This window comes from Anthonomus grandis, chromosome 1, assembly GCF_022605725.1.
Source record: "Anthonomus grandis grandis chromosome 1, icAntGran1.3, whole genome shotgun sequence".
NCBI lineage: Eukaryota > Metazoa > Arthropoda > Insecta > Coleoptera > Curculionidae > Anthonomus > Anthonomus grandis.
The window spans coordinates 35,089,257-35,110,005 of record NC_065546.1 but is presented as its reverse complement, the minus strand read 5'-3'; the positions used below and the strand labels follow the sequence as shown (position 1 = coordinate 35,110,005).

At 33.9% G+C, this 20,749-nt stretch overlaps 3 protein-coding genes across 3 annotated transcripts in view; 2 read left to right on the top strand and 1 right to left on the bottom strand.

Moving 5' to 3' along the window:
- Positions 1–2,016, top strand: part of LOC126736183 (coatomer subunit delta) — a 30,395-nt gene extending 28,379 nt beyond the window's left edge. Inside the window, exons 9-10 of the mRNA XM_050440425.1 lie at positions 1,482–1,686; positions 1,746–2,016. Of these exons, the coding sequence (XP_050296382.1) occupies positions 1,482–1,686; positions 1,746–1,835 (295 nt within the window). The 3' untranslated portion in view covers positions 1,836–2,016. The remainder of the gene's footprint in view (positions 1–1,481; positions 1,687–1,745) is intronic.
- A 3,009-nt stretch (positions 2,017–5,025) lies between these two features.
- LOC126737107 (nurim homolog) lies at positions 5,026–6,302 on the bottom strand. Its single transcript, XM_050441836.1, has 5 exons — positions 6,088–6,302; positions 5,860–6,032; positions 5,641–5,808; positions 5,452–5,585; positions 5,026–5,399 (listed from the first exon to the last, which is right to left on the bottom strand). The coding sequence occupies exons 1-5, from the start codon at positions 6,203–6,205 to the stop codon at positions 5,258–5,260; spliced, it is 735 nt and encodes a 244-aa protein (XP_050297793.1). The 5' UTR covers positions 6,206–6,302; the 3' UTR covers positions 5,026–5,257.
- Positions 6,303–15,940: 9,638 nt separating this feature from the next.
- Positions 15,941–16,934, top strand: LOC126737111 (transcription initiation factor TFIID subunit 11). Its single transcript, XM_050441847.1, has 3 exons — positions 15,941–16,414; positions 16,471–16,655; positions 16,706–16,934. The coding sequence occupies exons 1-3, from the start codon at positions 16,053–16,055 to the stop codon at positions 16,837–16,839; spliced, it is 681 nt and encodes a 226-aa protein (XP_050297804.1). The 5' UTR covers positions 15,941–16,052; the 3' UTR covers positions 16,840–16,934.
- Positions 16,935–20,749: the final 3,815 nt, after the last annotated feature.

Here is a 20,749-nt window from a genome sequence, read left to right as displayed (position 1 = left end):
ATTTTATCTCTTTTTTTAATAGAAACAATTAACCCAGTTGAAATCCATGGTTTTGCTCTTTTGTATTTTAGTTTTATTTTAGATTTTTTTATTATGTCAGTGAGGTTGTTTATTAAATATTTGCATGCTTCTTCTGGATCATTAATGGCTAAAATAGCATTCCAATCAACTAACTCAGCTTCATGTCTTAGTCGTGTGTAATCAGTTTTTGTTAGTGTATTTATGTCAGTGATGACTATATTTTCTTTGTCGTGACATGAGATATGTATCATAGGCAGGTGGTCAGTAATGTCGTGGTTAATAATAAATGTTGTGGCTTTTTTTTTACCTTGGCTTTCATTTTATTTCTCATAAATATATGGTCTATACAAGTATTACTAATTTCTCTTGTAGTTTTGTTACACATGGAAACAAATCCAATTGAATTCATTAAGGCTAGGTATTTTATAACTTTTCGATCACTACTTTTCAACAAATCTATATTTATGTCGCCCAAAAACAGATCTATGTTAGATTTTTGACAATTTTTAAAAAATAAATCAAGGTCATCCAAAAATGTAAGTACATTCGTTGACGGGGATCGGGAGGTAGAGAATATATTATAATCTAGATGATCTATGCGAATTTTCATAGTAGTGACAGTACTACTTTGCAATCAAGTAGTACTGTCACTACTATGAAAGTTTGTTATTTAAAAATGCAGGATTTAGATGATTTTTGTAGTAAATTACTACTCCATCAAATGAATTGTAATGTGCCTCATTATAATATATACTATATCCAGGAATATTGACAGCATCTGTGGTGCCTAAATTATGACATTCTGAGAGAACTATTATATCACAATAGGAAACGAGATTATATGAAGTAATAAATACTAATAAATTGTCTAAATTTGACTTTATCCCACAGATATTTAAATGCATTATATTTAACAGTTTTTTATCACAACTTATATGACCAGACAAATCACTCGGAGTCACCAGCATACATTCGGGTGTGTTTTCTTTAATATTGTCAATGTCAAAATTTCTAGGATCAAAGTTATCCATAATTTACTTTAGATTTTGCACGTGCCAAATTGTACTGGTAACTCGGACATTGTGGATCATTAGCCTCATGATTTATTTTATGTGTAGTTTTGTACGTGGTAGGTGGGAAAGTGATTTTGTGATTATTAAGTGTCCCCCTCGAAAATAAAATCGACGGGTCTGAGCGTTTTTTTAAAAAGTTAATGGACTGCCCGTAATTGGCTCTGTTTCGTTTTCGATGCGCCACCCGGTATAGTAAGTTTCATAATTCGGAGGGATTGCTAGTTTTAAATGCTCTAAGCTACAAAATGCTGCCTACAACATCCACTTTGGCATAAGTTTATGATAAATTTTTTCTGTGTAATAAAAAGCATATTTTAAAGACCTTTACTGAAGATTATAATTTGGTTAAACCCTTTTTACCAGGTAATTAAAGTTTGTTTCTTATAGTATTGGTTGTTCGCCTACCGTAGGCGAATGTGACGGCACATACACACATGAATCCAGAAAAAATCAACTAGTTTGGAGTTTACCGTTCATAGATGCCAGTAATAAGAGCGGATCATTAGAGTTTAACGCGTCCAGAGCTATACCCGGAGATTTCTTCCCTCTCACAGTGTCTTTTACTTCTAAGACCTCCTATGCTAGTATTAAGGTAATCCTTTATGATAATAATTAACGGGTTTTTAGTTTAAAATAATGCAATTTGTTTAGATAATCGATGTGCTCATGGTGGACGACGATTCTCCAGTGAAACACTCCGTGGAAGCCGTACTATATCCCGAGAAATATGAAATAGTATAAGATGAAGCCGTGTTAAAAATATAGCTATTATTATTGAAATACATTTATTAATAATTTATAGGCCACTTTGTATAAAGTTTTACTAAAAACAAGTTTTTCGTTATATATTTGAAATGTTACTTTTTGTATACAGAAATAGGTAACTTCAATTTATTTCCCTTATTAAAGTATTAAGAGATCATTCAGTGTTTTATTTTAAAAATAAAGAAATGGAGTCCTTGGTTGGAGTGCGGGATTATAGGTATGTATACAATTAAGCCTTATTTGTATTTTTTAATTTGGAGTATTTCAACCTTAGGGTCTTTAATATTTGCTAATGTATGTATTTAACGTTCTTATATGTTCTGTAGTATTTTACTTTAGCTTTTAAATATATGTATATGCAGCCTATCCGTAAAGGAGCGAATATATTCAATAAAAATGAAATGGACCGTTTCTGAAACAAATGCCCGAACCCGTCGATTTTAATATTTGGTTTAGGGTTTTTCTACGTGGAAAATAAATATACAGGGTGACTCAAAAAAAGATATGACGTCATTAATATGTTTCTTAAATGGAAATCACCATTTTTTAATGCAGAATCAGAAAGAACGCATTTTTTTACAAAGGATATGGTACATAAGCAATTTTGTCACGAAAAATTATGATTAAATGTAAAATTAAAGAAATACCTATCTAAATTAAATGTTGGATTTTTGTTTTTTAGTTGTTGTCAGTGTTCTTGTGCATGATTGGTTTCAGAGATATGTCGCGTACTCAAAAGGAGGTGGTTCAGTTGTCTAATGCAACTCATTCTGATCGGTCGCCTATTAGCCAAAACATGGGAAGCAGAGTTGAAGCAAAGTTTCGTGAATTCGGGCATGTTTGGGATACTCAAGAAGCTGGTCTGGGTTCAATAACTGAAGATAAGCTTAACGGTCCAAAATAATCCCAAAGCCATAATCACAGGCACGGCTTCTAATGTTAATTTAACGGGATCTACTGTGCATAAAGTATTGAAAAAAGCAAAGTTCCACCCTTATAAAATATTCTTACTTCAAGAGCTATCCGAAGTTGGTTTTGATCGCCGAAATGAATTTTGTGAGTAGATTCAGCAATTATGTAATGATAACAATAATTTTGTAATACAGATATTTTCTGACGAAGCAACCTTTATTCTAAAGTCTAAACGGCCATTTGAACAGACAGAATTGTCGATATTGGGCGACGACCCTCATTGGTTACAGACTACCATACACAACACCCTCAAAGTCAATTTCTGGTATAGTGGTGAGAGGTATTTGGAATGGAAAATGATCTTATCTCCGCTCTGATGATAATTTTGTATCCGGATTTGGAAGAACCCGACGTGCACCCACGTGATCTTTTTTTTCAGCAAGATGGAGCCTCGCCACACTATGCTTTAACCGTTCCATATTATTTAGATGAAGTTTTTCTAAATCGTTGGATAGGTAGGGTTTATTAAATGGCCACACAGATCTCCAGATTTAACTCCCCTCGATTACTTTTTATGGGGATACTTAAAAAGTAAAGTTTATGTCACTAAACCAACGAGTTTAGAAGATTTAAAAGAACAAATACGCCAGGAAATTAGAAATATTACTCCAGATGTCATTGACAACGTTCAAAACGAATTTTTAAATCGCCTTGGTTATTGTCAGGTTGTTAACGGTGCTCAATTCGAACATTTAATCTAGATAGGTATTTCTTTAATTTAACATTTTATCACCATTTTTCGTTCAAAATTGCTTATGTAACCACTATTGATTTGCACCATATCCTTTGTAAAAAAACGTTCTTTCTGATTCTGCATTCAAAAATGGTGGTTCCCATTAAAAAACTCTTTTTTTGAGTCACCCTGTATATTTAATTTTCACGTAGAAAAACCATAAACCAAATATTAAAATAGATGGGTTCAGGCATTTTTTTAGAAACCGTCTATTTAATTTTTATTGAATTTATCCTCTACTTTACGCATGCACTGTATATACTTCAGACATTCAAAACAATTTGAAGTTTCACTCCAAGTATTTGAAATCAATTTTTATAATTTAAAACAATTTTAATTTTTTCCAGACTTTTGAACTCATTTTAAATATTTCCAGGGCATTGGAAGCAATTTGCACTTCTCGAATCAATTCACTTATATTTAACCCTAAACTGACTAAAAGACATGTAGAGATGAACTGCCAACCTTATAAGAACTTCTTTGCGTATATAACAGCCATTGGTTCATTGTATCCCTAATTAATACTATGATAAGACACAAGTTACAAGTCTATTGGATTGGTAGTGGAAGTTTACAGGACCCACCAGTCTAGAGGATTAGAATGTTTAGTTTCATTTTATAGATTTTATATATTTTCTTAAGTCTATCAGAAATTTGAAATAATTTTTCAGTTGTTCCAATATTTTGAGGTTACTTTTTTGTGTCTCCCTATCCATCTTTTGGCAATTTAAGGTAATGTTTCAGATCTTGCAGACTTTTTGAATGATTTTTTTAATATCTCTCAAGCATTCAAAGCAATTTAGAGTTTTCTTTCAGAAATTTTATATATTCCTTTCTTCAAGGAATTTAAAAGCATTTTCATATTTTCCAGGCTTAGACTAATTTCTTATGTTGCCCAGGCAATTTTTAATTTCATTTCAGGCATTGGACCTCTATTTTTATAAAGTCCAGGGATTTCAATTAATTTTTCATGTTACAATAATTAATATAATTTTTTTATGTCTACCAGAAATTTATAATCAGGTATTGCTGTCCTTTGAGCTTATTTTCTATGCCTCTCTGTTTTTTTTTTTTTGGAAATTTTAAGTAATTTTTAAAACCTTCCAGACTCTTTGGCTGATTTTTTTATGTCTTCCTGGCATTCAAAGCTATTCTGGGCATTTCACATTTCCTTTTTGTTGTCCAGGAATTTAAAAGCATTTTTCGTGTCTCCCAGGCATCTGAAGAGCTCTTCCCTTTCTTCTAGGCATTTCCTATATTATTTCTATATCTGCACAAGCTTTTTCGCTGCATGAATTGGAAGAAATATTTCATACTATCCAGGCATTTTAAAATTCTTCCGACTGGTTTTAGTAACATTTTTATATAAATAATTTTTTGTGATACTCACTTACCTAATGGAGGAGCTGTCACTGGCTGAGTTTAATGATCCAAATTAAATTTATATAAACAAAAACAAAATTATTTCTTTCAAAATATCATCTGTTCTTTACAATTATTAAAGTTACACATAAAATTATATTAATCTTATCACAATAAAGTTATAATTGCACTGAACAACCAATAATAAGTAAGAAACTAACAAAAATATTATTAAATAATTTACTATTTGCAGGCAAAATAAACAGTCCTTGTTAAGTCAAAAATAATACTAGAAATTTGTCATTTGTACTTTAGGAGATTCATATTTATACTAGCGGGCCTTATCAAGCCTTAATAGCTCAAGATACTTCCTATCAAACATATACTTTTGATAGGTGTAATCCTCACCATCAGTATTCCATGCTATATACATATAGCAAGATAAAATGGTGGCTAGAAGCATCCGGTCCAGTCTACAAAATATTTAAATAAAACAATACAAATTCTTAAGACCATGCTACTTACGTCATAACAGGGAAGAACCAGAAAATCAACAAAAAACCTAAGAAACTTGGATGTCTCATGTGGGAAGTCAGTCTTTGCAACTGCAATGATTTTCTTTTCATTGGGTCTGGTTGATTTATTAAACTATAGTAAACCTTGAACCCCACATATGAATGAATAGAATAAAAACCATAATAAATTAGTTATTACCTGTTTTAAACCAACAAGTTCTGGAATATCTGTGCATATATTTGCAACATAAATGATCATCCAGGTGCCAGTGTGTATGGAGATATAGAGCAACCATAATGGCTTATAACTGAGGTCAAAGTTCCAAATGATCAGATTTAATGTTGGTTGCCAATTTTTTATTATAAGCTAAATATAAAAAAGCATTTAAAAAAATAATGTTTTTCCATGGTTACTTACCAAAAGGGTAGCTGCTGTAGCAGTAACATAGAAGCTTCTACTTATATCATCCACCACTCGACTCTTCACAAAGTTTTTGTACTTTTGTGAAGCCATTGCTGAATGTTGTAGGATAAATATGCTTAGCAGGACCATATTAACCAACATATTCTGTGATGTATCCACCCATGAGTCTGGAATTTAGTGTTTTAAATATTTATCTGGGGTGTAGAGTTAGTGCTGGCTTACCCGATTTTTTAATCAGCGTTTTAGGCACCGACAGAAAATAGGTTAGCTCCAAAATTGAATAGGCAGCAATAACGAAACTAGTAAGAGAAATTATGATTTTAAATAATTTAGTTAACATTTTTATTAAGTGTTTATTGGCTAATTTGAAATTATAAAAAAGGAAAATTTAATAAATTATAAAGTTTACGTCACTGTCAAAATTGGAATGTAAACAAAACAATTCTGGGTGATGTGTGTGAAGCTAGCGTCCGATCGATATCCAGCGATCAAATCGAGAACGCAGCATATGTCGGTTGCCAGCGACCCATTTATAGTCCGCGCTCCTTGTTATGTTAAATGTTAAATAATGCCCGTATCGCCTGAAATTCCCAAGGGATTTTAATAATTTTTGGTCCAGATATAAATATTGAAGACCTAAATCGACTTACGGTGGTCTTAAACCTACAAACCAAGGTTTCGTTATGAAAATTAATTAAAAAGACAAATGTTAACGAAATGAAAAAGGTTCTAACTCCCAAAATTCCCAAAGGATTCGAATGAAACTTTTTGATGTAATGGATAATAAATATTTAAACCGATTTCAGATGGTTGCAAACTGCTCTACAAATTTTCTCTACAAACGAAAGTTTTTTCGTAAAAAATTATTGAATTGTTAGATGTTAAAAAATATAAACAGCTATAACTTCGTCTTTTTCATTTCTTTAACATTTGACTTTTTAATTAAATTTCACAACGACACCTTAGTTTATACAGGTTTGAGACCACCGTAAGTCGATTTAGGTAAAACTCTCGACAAAAAATTATCAAAATCCCTGGGGAATTTTAGAACGGGCATTATTTTGATTACATAACAGGGAGCCCGGACTATAATTTGGTTGCTGGCAACCGACATTATGCTGCGTTCTCGACTTTGGTTGCTTGATATCGATCAGACGCTAGCTTCACACACATCTCTGGGTGCCCCCCCTTCATTTCAATTTGACATAACCCGTGTATTGCTACGTAGCAAAATCCATATATTAATTTTTACAAATTTTCTTATTAAAACTTATTATTTCAAATGAATGATTATTATTTTTGTATTTGGCGATATTTTTTAGTTTATGCAGCTGCACAGCACTTAAAGGCCGCTTTCAGACGGGTCGGTATGGCAGCGGTACAACAGCCGTGCGGTAGACGTTCGGTATGCAGAGCAAATGTCGCTTCTATATAACCAAATGTTTCTGATGAAATGACTTCACACGAGTCGACGCAACAAGATTTCGGCACGACATGCTTTCTACATGCTGCTTATCTGCAAGCACAGATGTAAATAGCTCCGCACTACGCTCCGCATAATAGTACACCGCATAATATACGCTCCGTATAATAGCTCCGCGTGCAGAGCTATTTACATCTGTGCTATGCTATATTTGTGTTCTGTGCATCTGTGCTGCAAGTTTTTAGGCGGTAAATGGTTTATACCGCATGTTTATACACATGTTTGATTGTTTACGTTTGTGTTTGGAAGTTGAAAATGTCGAACGAGATAAATTTAGTACAAGAAATAGAAAAATATGAGTGTCTCTATAACTACAAAATCGCAGAATATTCGCGGAAAGATATTACGGATAAAGCATGGGAAAGAGTGGCAAAAAAAACAAACCTTTTAGGTAATAAACATTTTTTATATTAGTCTTGTAAACAATAGTTATACTGCCATGGGATGCTACCATTTGGCTTGATAAAATAATTTGCTAAATAATTACGAACAATAGCTCCAGAAGATGCAGGGTTTATGCGAATATAATCTCTTCTAGCAAATTATAGTTTTGAACTGCGATATTCAGTCGATGTTTGGATGTTGGTGTCGAATACCACGTCCCGTCTTTAATTCGTATAAAATTATGTAAAACACAAACACATTTTATTATATTTATAATATTAGAGATTTTTGTACACCTTATGGGGGTTAGCAGCACTTGAAATTTTTGAGTTACCACGCCAAAACTACATTCTATGGTTTTTCGTCCCCTGCTCAACCTATAGTTATAATAATAATATCCTTTATTTGCCAACAAAATCGTATACAGGACGACAAAGCAACGTCATACAAAGGAGGATCTAGTTCCCATAGGGTACATGAATTTTTCTTATCTAGAATTCATAGAGGCAATATACTTATATAAACAAAATAACAAAATTTAAAATAAATATTCTAAATATCTAACACAAGTTAAAATTATTATCCAAAAGTAAAATTATAAAAACATTTAATCTGCAACTTAAACTGAAACGTGGTTAAAAGACGACATCTCAAGTTCTGAACTGTTTCCAACTTATTATGACGTCTATCGCGCCGACCGTAACTTCGAGTCTCATAGTGTCGCAAGGGGCGGGGGTGTACTCTTGGCCATCAAAGGGGAACTCAGGGCTGTGCCTATTGACTTTTCCCATATAAATCAACATTTTGCATTAATAGATATTGTAGGGTGTAGACTAAATATTAACTCTCATTTTCGTATTGGTGTAATTATAATTTATCTTATGCCGTCTTTATCCTATGATTATCTGGAAAATTTTATTGAGGCACTATGCCTGCATGATGCAGTTTTAAACCAGAAGTTGATTGTCTTGGGTGATTTCAACGTACCTCTCTTTGGTATTAGTGAACTTGATAATAAATGTGCACTTATTAATTATTTTCTAAATATTTTAGATCTAAAGCAATTAAACAATGTCAAAAATATTATTGACCGAACCCTGGATTTGGTAATTTCGAATGTTGACTGTACGGTCATAGAATCAGACATGCCGATTTCGAGGGTTGATCAATATCACCCCCCGCTACTCGTCTATGTTAATAACTTAAAAATCGAAAAATCACCATCATTTGAACTATGCAGAAATGCACCCAAGACGTTCAATTTTCGAAGGGCCAATTTTCCTTTGTTATACGATTCAATATTGCATGCAAATTGGGAACAATTGTTTAAGTGTTTGGGTGTCAACGAAGCCTGTGACCATTTATATAACTCTCTTAACGTTATGTTTCAGAACACTGTACCTTTGAGGAAGGATCGAAGGCGTCGGTATCCTCCCTGGTTTACCTCAGAGATCATACAGTTAATTAAAAGTAAAGAATCAGCCCACAAGAATTATAAAAGATATAATACAATCTACCATTATGATAAATTTAAAAACATACGAACTACTCTCAAAACAGTAAAAACAAACGCATATAATAACTATTTACGTAATTTAGAAACGAATATTTGCAGGGATAGTTCTGAGTTTTGGAGGTACATTCAAATGAGGAAGGGCGATTCTAGAATACCGGGTATTATAAGGGATGGTGCCGATGAGTTTTCGAATCCACAATCGATAGTTGATGCTTTCGCCAATTTTTTTCAGAGTGTTTACATTGAGTCTGACGCTAACAACTTTACTTCATCTACACTAAAACATTGTCAAAGTGATGTAACTTTAAATTATTTAAATGAGTCTGATATTATTGAAGCCTCCAAAAAACTTAAAAACAAGTCAACTTGCGGTACAGACTTTATTCCGAGCTTCATAGTGAAAGACTGTATTGCGGCATTGGCGAAACCATTGACTTACATTTTTAACCTCTGCATACGCACAGGTATATTTCCTTCTTGCTGGAAGATAGCGCGAGTCATACCAATCTTTAAAAAGGGCGATAAGTCGGAGCTTCGAAATTATAGACCTATATCTATTTTATGCAATTTTTCCAAGCTCTTTGAAATTTGTATTCATAAACAACTGTACAATCAAGTTAAATCTTTCATCTCTATCGATCAGCACGGGTTTGTGGAGCAGAGATCATGTGTCACAAACCTAAGCTGTCTTTCTGAATATGTGTGTCAGGCGCTTAATGCTAGAGGTCAGGTAGATGTCCTTTACATGGACTTTCAGAAGGCGTTTGATCAGGTAGATCTCAGAATTTTATTAAAAAAACTGGATTATCTGGGCTGTTCCACAGGTCTGTTAAGTTTTCTTTCCTCGTATCTCAATGGGCGTAGGCAGTTTGTCGAGATCGACGGCTTTCGTTCTTCTCAATATATAGTGAAATCTGGAGTTCCCCAGGGAGCAAATTTGGGTCCTTTGTTGTTTATATTGTTTATTAACGATCTCGCATCAATCATCTCTTGTTATAAATTGCTTTTTGCCGACGATCTAAAAATTTACACTAAAATTAACTGTTTAGCCGACTGCCAACATCTTCAAGAAGTATTAAATAGTATTAATAGCTGGTGTCAGAATAACAGACTTTTTCTTAATGTATCAAAATGTTTTCTTGTTTCCTATTGTAGAAATAAAAATTCTATACAATATGATTACCATATACAGAATCTTCCTTTAACAAGATGCCATGAAATCAAGGATTTGGGTGTAACGTTTGATGAAAATTTTGACTTTAAAAGCCACATTCAGAATATTGTACTATCATCATCCAGGTCTTTGGGGTTTATTATTAGAAATTGTCGTAATTTTAACGATACCAGTGTGGTACTATTATTATATCAATCTTTTGTACGCTCAAGACTCGAGTATGCGTCACTTATATGGCATCCAATATATGAAACTGAAATCAAAAACGTTGAATATATACAACGCAGGTTTATAAAGTATTTGCACTATAGGCAAGATGGCGTTTATCCAGCCAGAGGCACTTGCCAAAATGTCATGCTTGGACGGTTCAATATGAAAACCTTACTCGATCGTCGTGTGACAACGGCTATAACTTTCCTATATAAGCTAGTAAACAACAAAATAGACTGCATTTCACTCTTAAATCAGATTCGGTACATTGTCCCAAGGATAAACTCCAGAAATTCTCGCACTTTTTATTGCAACAGAGCATTAAATAATATTTTCAAGAGAGCTCCGATTTTTTACATATGTAATTTGTTTAATACGCTTTGTAACTACAACATAGATCTATTTGTTGATACGCTATCTTCTGTGCTGAGGCTACTCAATCAATAACCTAGTATTACAACCTGTAAGTACCTGTCTAATGCTGTTTGTTATTTAGAAGTGTGGCATAAAGGTTTGTTGAGTTCTTTTTTTTTAATTTTTCTTTTCTTTTTGTTTATTCTTTAAATTAGTTTTAACTGTTTTACTTTACTACTTTGTTTTTTTGCATTTAATTTTTATTCTGTTATTATTGTTTTGATTTATATTTTTTTTTCTGCATTTCCTGTAAGTGGGTGACCGTTGGAAATAAAGACTTATTTATTTATTTATTTATTTATTTATTTATCTGCAACCAGTGGTAAACAGCTTTTTTAAATTGGACTGTAGATTCAATGCTTCTAATATCAGCAGGTAGCATTCTATAAGCCCTGATGGCCATATAATGAGAACCTCTTTCATAGTAAGCTGAATTATGCAATGGAATGCGGAGATCGCTTCTATGTCGTGTAATCATAGTCACATCCTCAGCGTACATTGCCCTATTCTCAACAAACAAATGATTGTGTCTCTTCACAAAAAACACCAAGGAAGAAAAGTATAAGGAGGGAAGGGTGAGTATTTTTAGTTTGCAGAAGTAAGGTCTACAGGAAGTTCTGTAGGTCATGCCCAATAAACAACGAATGATACGCTTTTGCATTCTAAATATATCTAGAGCTCCTCTTGCAGATCCCCAGAAACAGATACCATATTGTAAGATCGATTGTACCTGTCCGAAATAAAATAGGCGAAGAGATACCTCAAACACTACATCCCTTAATCTTCTAATCAATCCGCACAAGCTAGCTAATCTGGAATAAAGGTTTTTAATATGTTTCTCCCAATTTAAATTGGGGTCAATGTGTATTCCTAAGAATTTAATACTATTGGCTACAGGGATTGACTGCCCACCAGACCACACAAGTAGAGATTCTGAGACAATATTGGCTTTCGAAAAATTAATCAACCCCGTTTTACCAGAGTTCAAAGACAGCTTACTGTCCAGACACCAGGTCCTCATGCGCTCCACTGCGGATGAGCAGCCCCGTGAAAGATCTGCCACTGTCTTTCTGGCAACTATAACTGATGTGTCGTCGGCGAATTGACAAATCATATCAGAAGGGAATAGCTCAGGCAAGCCATTGACATATAATAGGAAGAGCACAGGTCCCAGGATTGAGCCCTGAGGCACACCTCTTCCTATAATTTGGGGGCGGGAAAACGTTGGTGAGCCGGAATGTGTCACACAAACTATTTGTTCTCTTTGCTCTAGATATGAACTGAGTAATTTAGATGCTGCACCCCTGATGCCATACCGTTCCAGGATGTCCAGCAGTAAAGAATGGTTAACCGTGTCAAACGCCTTAGACAAATCGAAATACAGTCCAGCTACACTGGCCTTTCTCTCAAGATTCTCCATAATATATTGTATTGCACTATAAATGGCCATTTCCGTCGATCTTTTGGGAACGAATCCGTATTGGTGTTTATTTATTATTTGATGGTGAGTTAAATAATTGATAACTATTTTATAGATAACCCTTTCCAATACCTTCGATATGGATGGTAATACGGATACTGGCCGATAGTTGGCAATATTCGTTTTTCTCCCTTCTTAAAAACAGGCACTACTTTTGCCCGCTTAAGAGCAGAATGAAAAATTTGGGTAGAAAGACTCTCATTGATCACATTGGAAATGGGTCCGGCTAAGTGAATCCCAACAAACTTTAAGACGAATACCGGAATTTCATCCAAGCCAGAGGAAAATTTATTTGGAAGGTTCATCAATATCTTAAAGATATCCTGAGAATTAACGGGATTGAGAAATATGGTTGGATAATCATTATGCAAGTCATGTATATTGGAGTTACAGCTTTGTTGATGGTCAAGAGTAAAATGTTTAGCAAATAATTCGGTGATTAAAGCTGGGTTTTCAATGGACTGACCATCTTCCCTTAAAACAATATTGTTGTTAGTTTTATTTTTACCTGACTCAGATTTTATGATTGACCATGCTGATTTTATCTTGTTTTTTGAATTTTGGATTTTGTTATCATTTATAGACTTTTTATAAGAGGAGATGTAACGTCGATATTGTTTCCTTTCATCTTTGTATGTAACGTAGTGTTCCCTAGAATTAGTATATTTGTACCAAACATAGAGATCTTTTATGTAGTTTGAATATATTTTTATCTCTGGTGTAATCCAGGTTGGCTTCTTATTTTTCAACCTAGTCGTACATATTGGAAAAGCCAAATCAAAATAATAGAAAAGAATATGAAAGAAAGTATTATATTTTCCTTCAACTCCTTCAGCAGAATAGACCTCCTCCCATGCCTCCGACATCAGCATGTTGTAAAATCGATTCATGTTGTGTGTTGAGAATTTTCGTCGCTTCACAACCATACCACATTGGGGAACCTCCATCCGTCTCTTAAAAACAAAAATTTGAGGATAATGATCAAACAGATTAGAAACAAGGACTTCAGAAGATATGACAACACTTGAGTTCATATTTGTAAAGATGTTATCCAACTGAGAGGCACAGTGAGCAGTGATTCTAGTGTTGGAGTTAATGTAAGGTATTAGACCAAAGGTCTGCATTAGTCCAAGCAAGGCCATCACGCCATGGTCATCAGGGTTACTAAAGTTAAAGTTAAAGTCTCCTGAAATAATAAAAGAAAGTTTGTTATTATACATCTCATCAAGTAGGTTAGCAAGATTGTGGAGAAAAAATTGGCTGTTACCACTAGGTGATCTGTAGACACAAACAACTATTATGGAATTATTGCTATTAATAACAATTTTAGAAATGCAAAATTCAAAGTCTTTTTCTGTGCCAGTCTGTAGACTGTTTACTTCCTCTACTTTAACATGATCACTGAGATCATCTTTATAAAATATAGCAGTGCCACCTCCTTTTGAACAAGAGCGACCATAGTAACTTGAGAGGTTATACCCATGTATCTTTACAAGTGTTATGTCCTGGTTTTTTTGCCAATGTTCAGTAATTGTGAGAATGTCAGGAGATAGTGTAGCCAGCAGAACCTCGAGCTCCAGAACTTTATTGTTTAAGCTTTGCACATTGTTAAATATACGTTTCTTATTATCCAGTGTTTGTATAGGGAATGGTCTCATTAAATATCGTTTTAAGGGAAACGCGTTATTTCCTACGAAGAAATATGGTACTTTTTCCTGGCTCTCATCATGTGGCAAACAAGCACTAGCGGGTACATTTAGACCATTTCTTTCCAACCACTGACCTAAATTTGATGCACGAAAAATTTCTCCATCATTATTTCTGCCTGCATAGCCGGTTTCTATCATTGTGAATCACAAACCGCAAGTAAAACAATTGAATGGTAGTGTTTGTAGTTGTAATTTGTCGATCCAGAGTTGAGAATTTTTTGTATTCTAACGTGCTTGCCATCAATTGCTCCTAAGCAGTTAGGAAAGTTCCATAATTCGTAAACGCAATTTGCTATTTCCTTCCACTTTTCGTTAGAGGGAATTTTCATATAAACATTGTGAAGAGTGTTCAAATAGCTAATGTTGTTTCATTTACTATATACGATACTGTCGTAACTCCTCTTGCAAAATATAAGGCTAGAGCAGAATAAGTGCATCCCGTGGCAAGATACCTAGAATTAATAAGAAATAATCAAACATATAACTTTTGTATTTCTACAAATTGATTTGTTTTTATTTTATTTCAGTTCAAGAGTGTAAGAAAAAATGGCCCAACATCAGATCTTCATTTCTTCGAAGTATGAAGACCCCTCCAAGTAGTTCTAAACCAAAAAAACCAGATTACCTCAAGAATTATTTGCAATTTATACTGCCTTATGTAAAAGCAGTAAATAATTCCGAAAATAATGGCAATGTCCCAGAACCTATTCCTGATGAAGACCGTAGTTGTGAAAATCTAGCAACAGAAGACTCACCTTCAAATGAAAATTCTCTTTTAAAAAAAAACATTTATCAGCGACGCCAGCATCTTCCTCAATGAGTACCTACCATTCGATGTCGTAAACGTTACAATACAGAAGGTGAGCAAACATTTGTCAACTACTTAAAAGCAAAAACAAGAAAGGTTCAAGATGTGGAGAACTCTGAAAATAAAGAAAAATCAGTCACATGCATCACTTCTTACTAAGCATGCTACCTGACCTGGAAAGTATGACAAAAGAACAACAAAGGAAATTTAAAATCAAACTGATGATCCTTGTTGATGAAATAAAATCGCAAAATCTGTGTCTCCTGATTGACCGATTCACTCTCCAGAAGAAACTTATTACAATGAAATTCCGACAGCGCAATAAGGGTCAGCCGTAGCACCAAATGTTTACTCTGTTTTCTCGAATTGTTTCTCATATGTAGTGTGTTTTGTTTTATTCATAGTACTTACCGCAAAGCTATTAAAATCCTTTCTTCAGCACTTACACATTCTCTCATGTTCCTATTTTGTCTACGAATAATTGGACTAATAAGCTGTTCAAGTTCTTGGAATGAAGCTTTTCTCAATCTATACATTGACTGAAATTTTCCATCATTTAAAGTTAATTCTTGAGCGGCAACAAATAACCTACAGTTAATGTTTCTTTCAATGTATGGATGCACCCAATATTTTCTTTTTTTTTCTCTGTTGTAATCTCTTAAAATACATATATAACACAATGTCCTCTTCATCACTCCACGACGACATGTTCACTACACTGCTGTGGAATATGTTGCCTCATGTAAATAGATAATGCGGCAGAGCATCGTTACGGTAATTGCTGCGCCGCTGCTACACCGACCCGTGTGAAAGCGGCCTAAGATAACCATCTGTCTACTAGTTACTTCTTCTTCTCTTGATTATTGATGGCTTTGCTGCAAGGCAAGGCAATTGCCGGTACTCCTTATTTAACCCTACTTGTCTAAATTTCAACCTAACCCAACTTTTATGCTTATTTACAAATGTTATAAATAAATCACTTTAAATAATTTCCTATTTATCGAGAACAATGGACGATATTCTAGATAAAGAAATAGACCACAACAATATCCGCGCCTTGGACAACCTTAAATACAATAATTTTGAAAATACCCATTCTGATGATGAGGATGACTTTGAAGACGTCTCCTTCTCTAGGGACAACATAAGTATAAAGTCCGAAATTGATTTTGATATGCCCACTGGAAATTTAACTCACCTAAAGTCAGAAATTAAGGAGGAAGTTCTAGATTTGGGTGTAGATATCATAATGCCCGAAGCTCCCAATCCGAACTCTATAACTTCTAACATGTCACAACCCCCTGCTAAAAAACCTAAAAAAGATCAAAAATCTAAGAAAGAACTTGAGGAGGAGGAACGTGAAAAAATGCAGTAAGTAACATTTACAGAGCATCAACTAATTCATATCTTCATTTTCTCTTCATTAGAGTACTTGTGTCAAATTTCACAGAAGAACAACTGGACCGTTACGAAATGTACAGAAGATCAGCCTTCCCAAAGGCAGCCATTAAGAGACTTATGCAAACTATCACTGGGTGTTCAGTGTCACAAAACGTAGTTATTGCAATGGCTGGTATTGCCAAAGTGTTTGTTGGAGAAGTAGTGGAAGAAGGTAAATTAACATTATTTTAATTATCACTATGGTTATATTTGATTTGGTAGGTTTGGATGTCATGGAGGAATTTGGGGAGTCTGGTCCTCTACAGCCTAAACATTTAAGAGAGGCAGTGAGGAGGTTGAGAAGAGCTGGTGGTATACCAGGAGGCAGGGATTGTAGAGCACATTTTAAACTTTAAGGAGTGTGTTTTTGTATTTAGATATATAGTTTTAAATGTTAGGTATTATTTCTATTTTATAAAAACTTTCTTAATTAAAAAAAAATGTCATGGCATGTTACTGTTTTTTTTTTTATTTTCAATATAAATGATTACCTCTTCTACATAGCCGAAGCTAACTCATTAGTTTACATAATTTTATTTATAAAATATTCAAGTTTATTTGGTATTATTTCAATTCAAAACTTTTCCAGTAGTCCCCGTATTCTGTACCCCCACTACCAAAAAATCAATAATACATCTCATGAAGTGTCTAAGGCCACGCCTTTGCCAGTGGCGGGTACTGTAACCATTAATTATTTGAAATAGGTCAACTTGTCACCTGAAACCCTATAATATAAATTAAAATAGTTTTATTATTAATTCACACCGTTTCCTTTTGCCCTAAAATATTTATTCAATGCTATTCCACAGCTAGATGTTGTTTGATGCAAAATTAGTGTAGCCTCTAAGTTTATTTTTATATTTGCTATTTATGTACTCTCCAATTGAAGATTACAGGTTCTTGTTTGAGTATCTCTTTGCTCTTAACTGGATAGAAAACCACAAAGTTTTAATTCATAGGTGATTTTAAATAGCAATAGTCAGATTCTTAAATCCAACTATTATTACGAAAGTGGCATTACTGCATAACTTTTCGTCGTTTTCTGATCTGTGTCGATTTAATAATATTCGTAATGTACAAGGTAATATCCTTTGATCTGATGCTTGCCAATTTATCATAAATTGTTGATGGTGTTTCACTTGTCCCAGAGGATGCCTACTGTCTATTCTGCCCTGCTTAACGAAAACGCCGTATCTACGAAAATGGCGTTTCGAGAAAAACGACATTTTATGTTTTGCTTTTTGCCATTCACATTTATAAAACTTTTTAACTAATTCTTTTAAAAAAGTTTATTAAATAGAAAAAAATATGTTACTCTTTGAGTAAAATATATTTTTTCGTTTATCAAAATGTAAACATGTACTTACGGTATTTTAGTTTAAAAATTAAGTCACCTATATTAGCTTCATATGCCGTATATGCTGTTACGGCAGTTTCTTTTATAATATGTTATTTATTAAACAAAATTATAAATGCCGTATTATATTAAGAAAGTAAGCATAAAGAAAAAACTACCTTGAAGAAAACCTTTTATTAAATTAAATATAACGTATTATTAGAGTAGTAATACATGAACATTAAAATAACAATGAACTCACTCATCATCGGAATCACACATATCCACATTTTCGGAAACTGGTAGCTCTTTCCAAAACTGCAATCCGTTTGTGGGAATAATTGCAGAAAGCTTACTCAAAAGATTTTCCTTTCTCTCTTTGGAAATACCGCTCGGTGTTTGTATAGGTTTGGGAGGTGGGATTCCAGTTTTAGAAAATTTGGCTGTTAATACATTTAATGTAAGGAATTCAGAATCAAAAGTATTTTTATACTCCAGGGTGTATTTACCCCTTTCAAATCTGACATGAACTATTGACTGCAAATATGGACGAGGAGATGTTTTACTCATTTTGTACTGTGATGTATAATCACCCCATTGAAAAAAGTTTTGGGTATCCATAACACAGCGGTGACTAGAGACCTCTCCGATCTGGCCTTTTGAACACAATCCACAAAATCCTAGAAATCATACACCTTCCCTTTTTTCTTTAATGAATGCTCGACTTGGTGGTGGAATGAATCCGCGCTCATGAAAGTATGACCGGGTTCGAAGTATTTCACATCAATTTGTTGTGCTGAGATGTCATCAGAGTTTACCATATATATAAAAAAACAAAACAGTCCCCAATGTTTGTTTTGTGCGCTACAATTGTCTAGCCAAAACGTAATCTCTTTTGCGTCTCTATTGATGACAAGGAATCGATGATATGCACATGTAATGTCAGATTTCGATCTCCCAGCGGTTGCTTCATGCCAGAGGACAGCACAGGCTTAATTTTGTTTATTTTCACCGACGGGAACAAAACTCATTGAAGACGATGATCCTTTGGGTGAAGATTACTTCTTTAAACTTTTGAAGATCAGCAGATACTACCAAACTACTTGAATCGCCCTTTGAATCACCGTCTCTTTGGTAAGCTTCTCTTGAAAGTTTTACCTTTTGTTTATGGGAAGCCCATTTTTGACATACATCACATTCATCACTTATCCTTTCTTTATCATGTCCCACTTGCCTACAGTGTAGTTCAAAAACTTCACAGGACCAACATTCCTCATTTCCTAGTTTTACAAAGGACATTTTTGCCCTGCTACTACTTCACGGTAAATTTGATATGAGACAGGTATGTTAAGATATTTCTGTTTGAAATGTTTATGCATAGCCATAATATTAATATCTGACGGAAGGTAATGTCTATTTGGGGCATGTGCTCTCCGATAATGTGAGATAGTTGGCCCAAATGAATTTATGTGTTCTACAATAACCGTACGATCAATTTTTTGGTTTGGAGTTACGTTTGTTCGACGAGTAGGTTTGTAAATAGCAGTATCTGTATTTGCAACATTTGATCATCATGTGGGTAATACCCCAATGTACTTAAGAAAAAAACTTTGCAGATTCGTTGGAGATCACCTGATTCGTCTTTCAAAAAATAATGAAAACTCGTAGATTTTCTTAAAGGCTCTGCCGCAACAACAACTGTTCTTCTTTTTATAGGAACTCTTTTAACATGGCTAATTAAAAAATTTTGTTGGACATCTTTTGAGGATTCCCAATAATGCTGGTTAATCGACATTTTTCGTTCAGGACTAAATTTCGTATTGCACTGAAGCAAACAATGGTCGGAACAAGATGGTTTCACTGCATATTTTAATATCTTCTTTTGGCGTTTTGCAACTATGCGCTCAGATAGGGAAGTATCAAAGATTTTCCGTTTTCTTAACGTTCCGCTTTTGGTATATTTTTTTGAGGTTTCGGATATTACTAAATCTAATAGATTTTTTATTATTGGTAAAATAATATCACGAGCATTATCTTGTAATGAAAATATTATAATGAAAATATTATAATAAGCAGAAACTTAAACAAAACCTTACCTGCACTTAATGCCCTTCACTTCTCAATAATAATTAAATGTAAGTTTAAAATTTATTAATCACGTTACTGTTTTACCGGACTGTTTATTTTTTGCACCTGCGATCATTACAAAACACATGTTTTTAAAAACAAAAACCTAACCTCCAAATCAGATACGGCGTCGTCTTAGGCAGATCGCTGTCGAAGATGCTGAAAATGTTTGGGTTGATTTGCCGTATATGCACGCACACATGCAGATACGGCAATTTCTTTTAAAAATTGTGGTTTACGGCAAATTCATTAACGGAAACTAAAATTTGTGCATATACGGCAAATAAGATTACGATATTATTCTACTTTAATGTTCAGATACGGCTTTTTGGCCAACGCCAAAAGTTGCAGAAGGGATAGGAAAAATAGGAAAGGGAAGATAAATGTCGAAAGTGCCGTAAACGAAAAATCGAAAAAATGTTGGTTACGGCGTTTTCATTAAGCAAGGCAGTATTGTTATATTATATTTAGACCAGAAACCAAATTTACACAACAAGAAAGAAACACATCTAAAATCCCTAATATTTTGAAATACAATAGCAATTGTTTGACTATTCCGCGGCAAACTGAATGTTTCTGCAAATTTCTTAGTAGCTCCTTTTTATCTACCGATTTGAGTCATGTGAGATTTGCTTCTCAAAAAATTTATATGTAGGAATTAATTTATCATGTATTATCATTCTTCATAAGATAAGAGGGTACGCAATACAGGCACCGTCTGACAGGAAAACGTGAGAGGGAAGGAGAGAACTTATTACTATTAGAATCGTATAAAATTAGAGTTAGTAATGGACATAAGGTTT

Excerpts from the sequence above, each read along its gene's own strand:
- LOC126737111 (XM_050441847.1), top strand. The coding sequence starts at position 16,053 with ATGGACGATATTCTAGATAAAGAAATAGACCACAACAATATCCGCGCC. Across the intron at positions 16,415-16,470 it reads GAGGAACGTGAAAAAATGCA|AGTACTTGTGTCAAATTTCA; the intron begins GTAAGTAACATT and ends TCTCTTCATTAG. Across the intron at positions 16,656-16,705 it reads TGGAGAAGTAGTGGAAGAAG|GTTTGGATGTCATGGAGGAA; the intron begins GTAAATTAACAT and ends TTGATTTGGTAG.
- LOC126737107 (XM_050441836.1), bottom strand. The coding sequence starts at position 6,205 with ATGTTAACTAAATTATTTAAAATCATAATTTCTCTTACTAGTTTCGTT. Across the intron at positions 6,033-6,087 it reads AACGCTGATTAAAAAATCGG|ACTCATGGGTGGATACATCA; the intron begins GTAAGCCAGCAC and ends ACTAAATTCCAG. Across the intron at positions 5,809-5,859 it reads CTACAGCAGCTACCCTTTTG|CTTATAATAAAAAATTGGCA; the intron begins GTAAGTAACCAT and ends TTTTATATTTAG.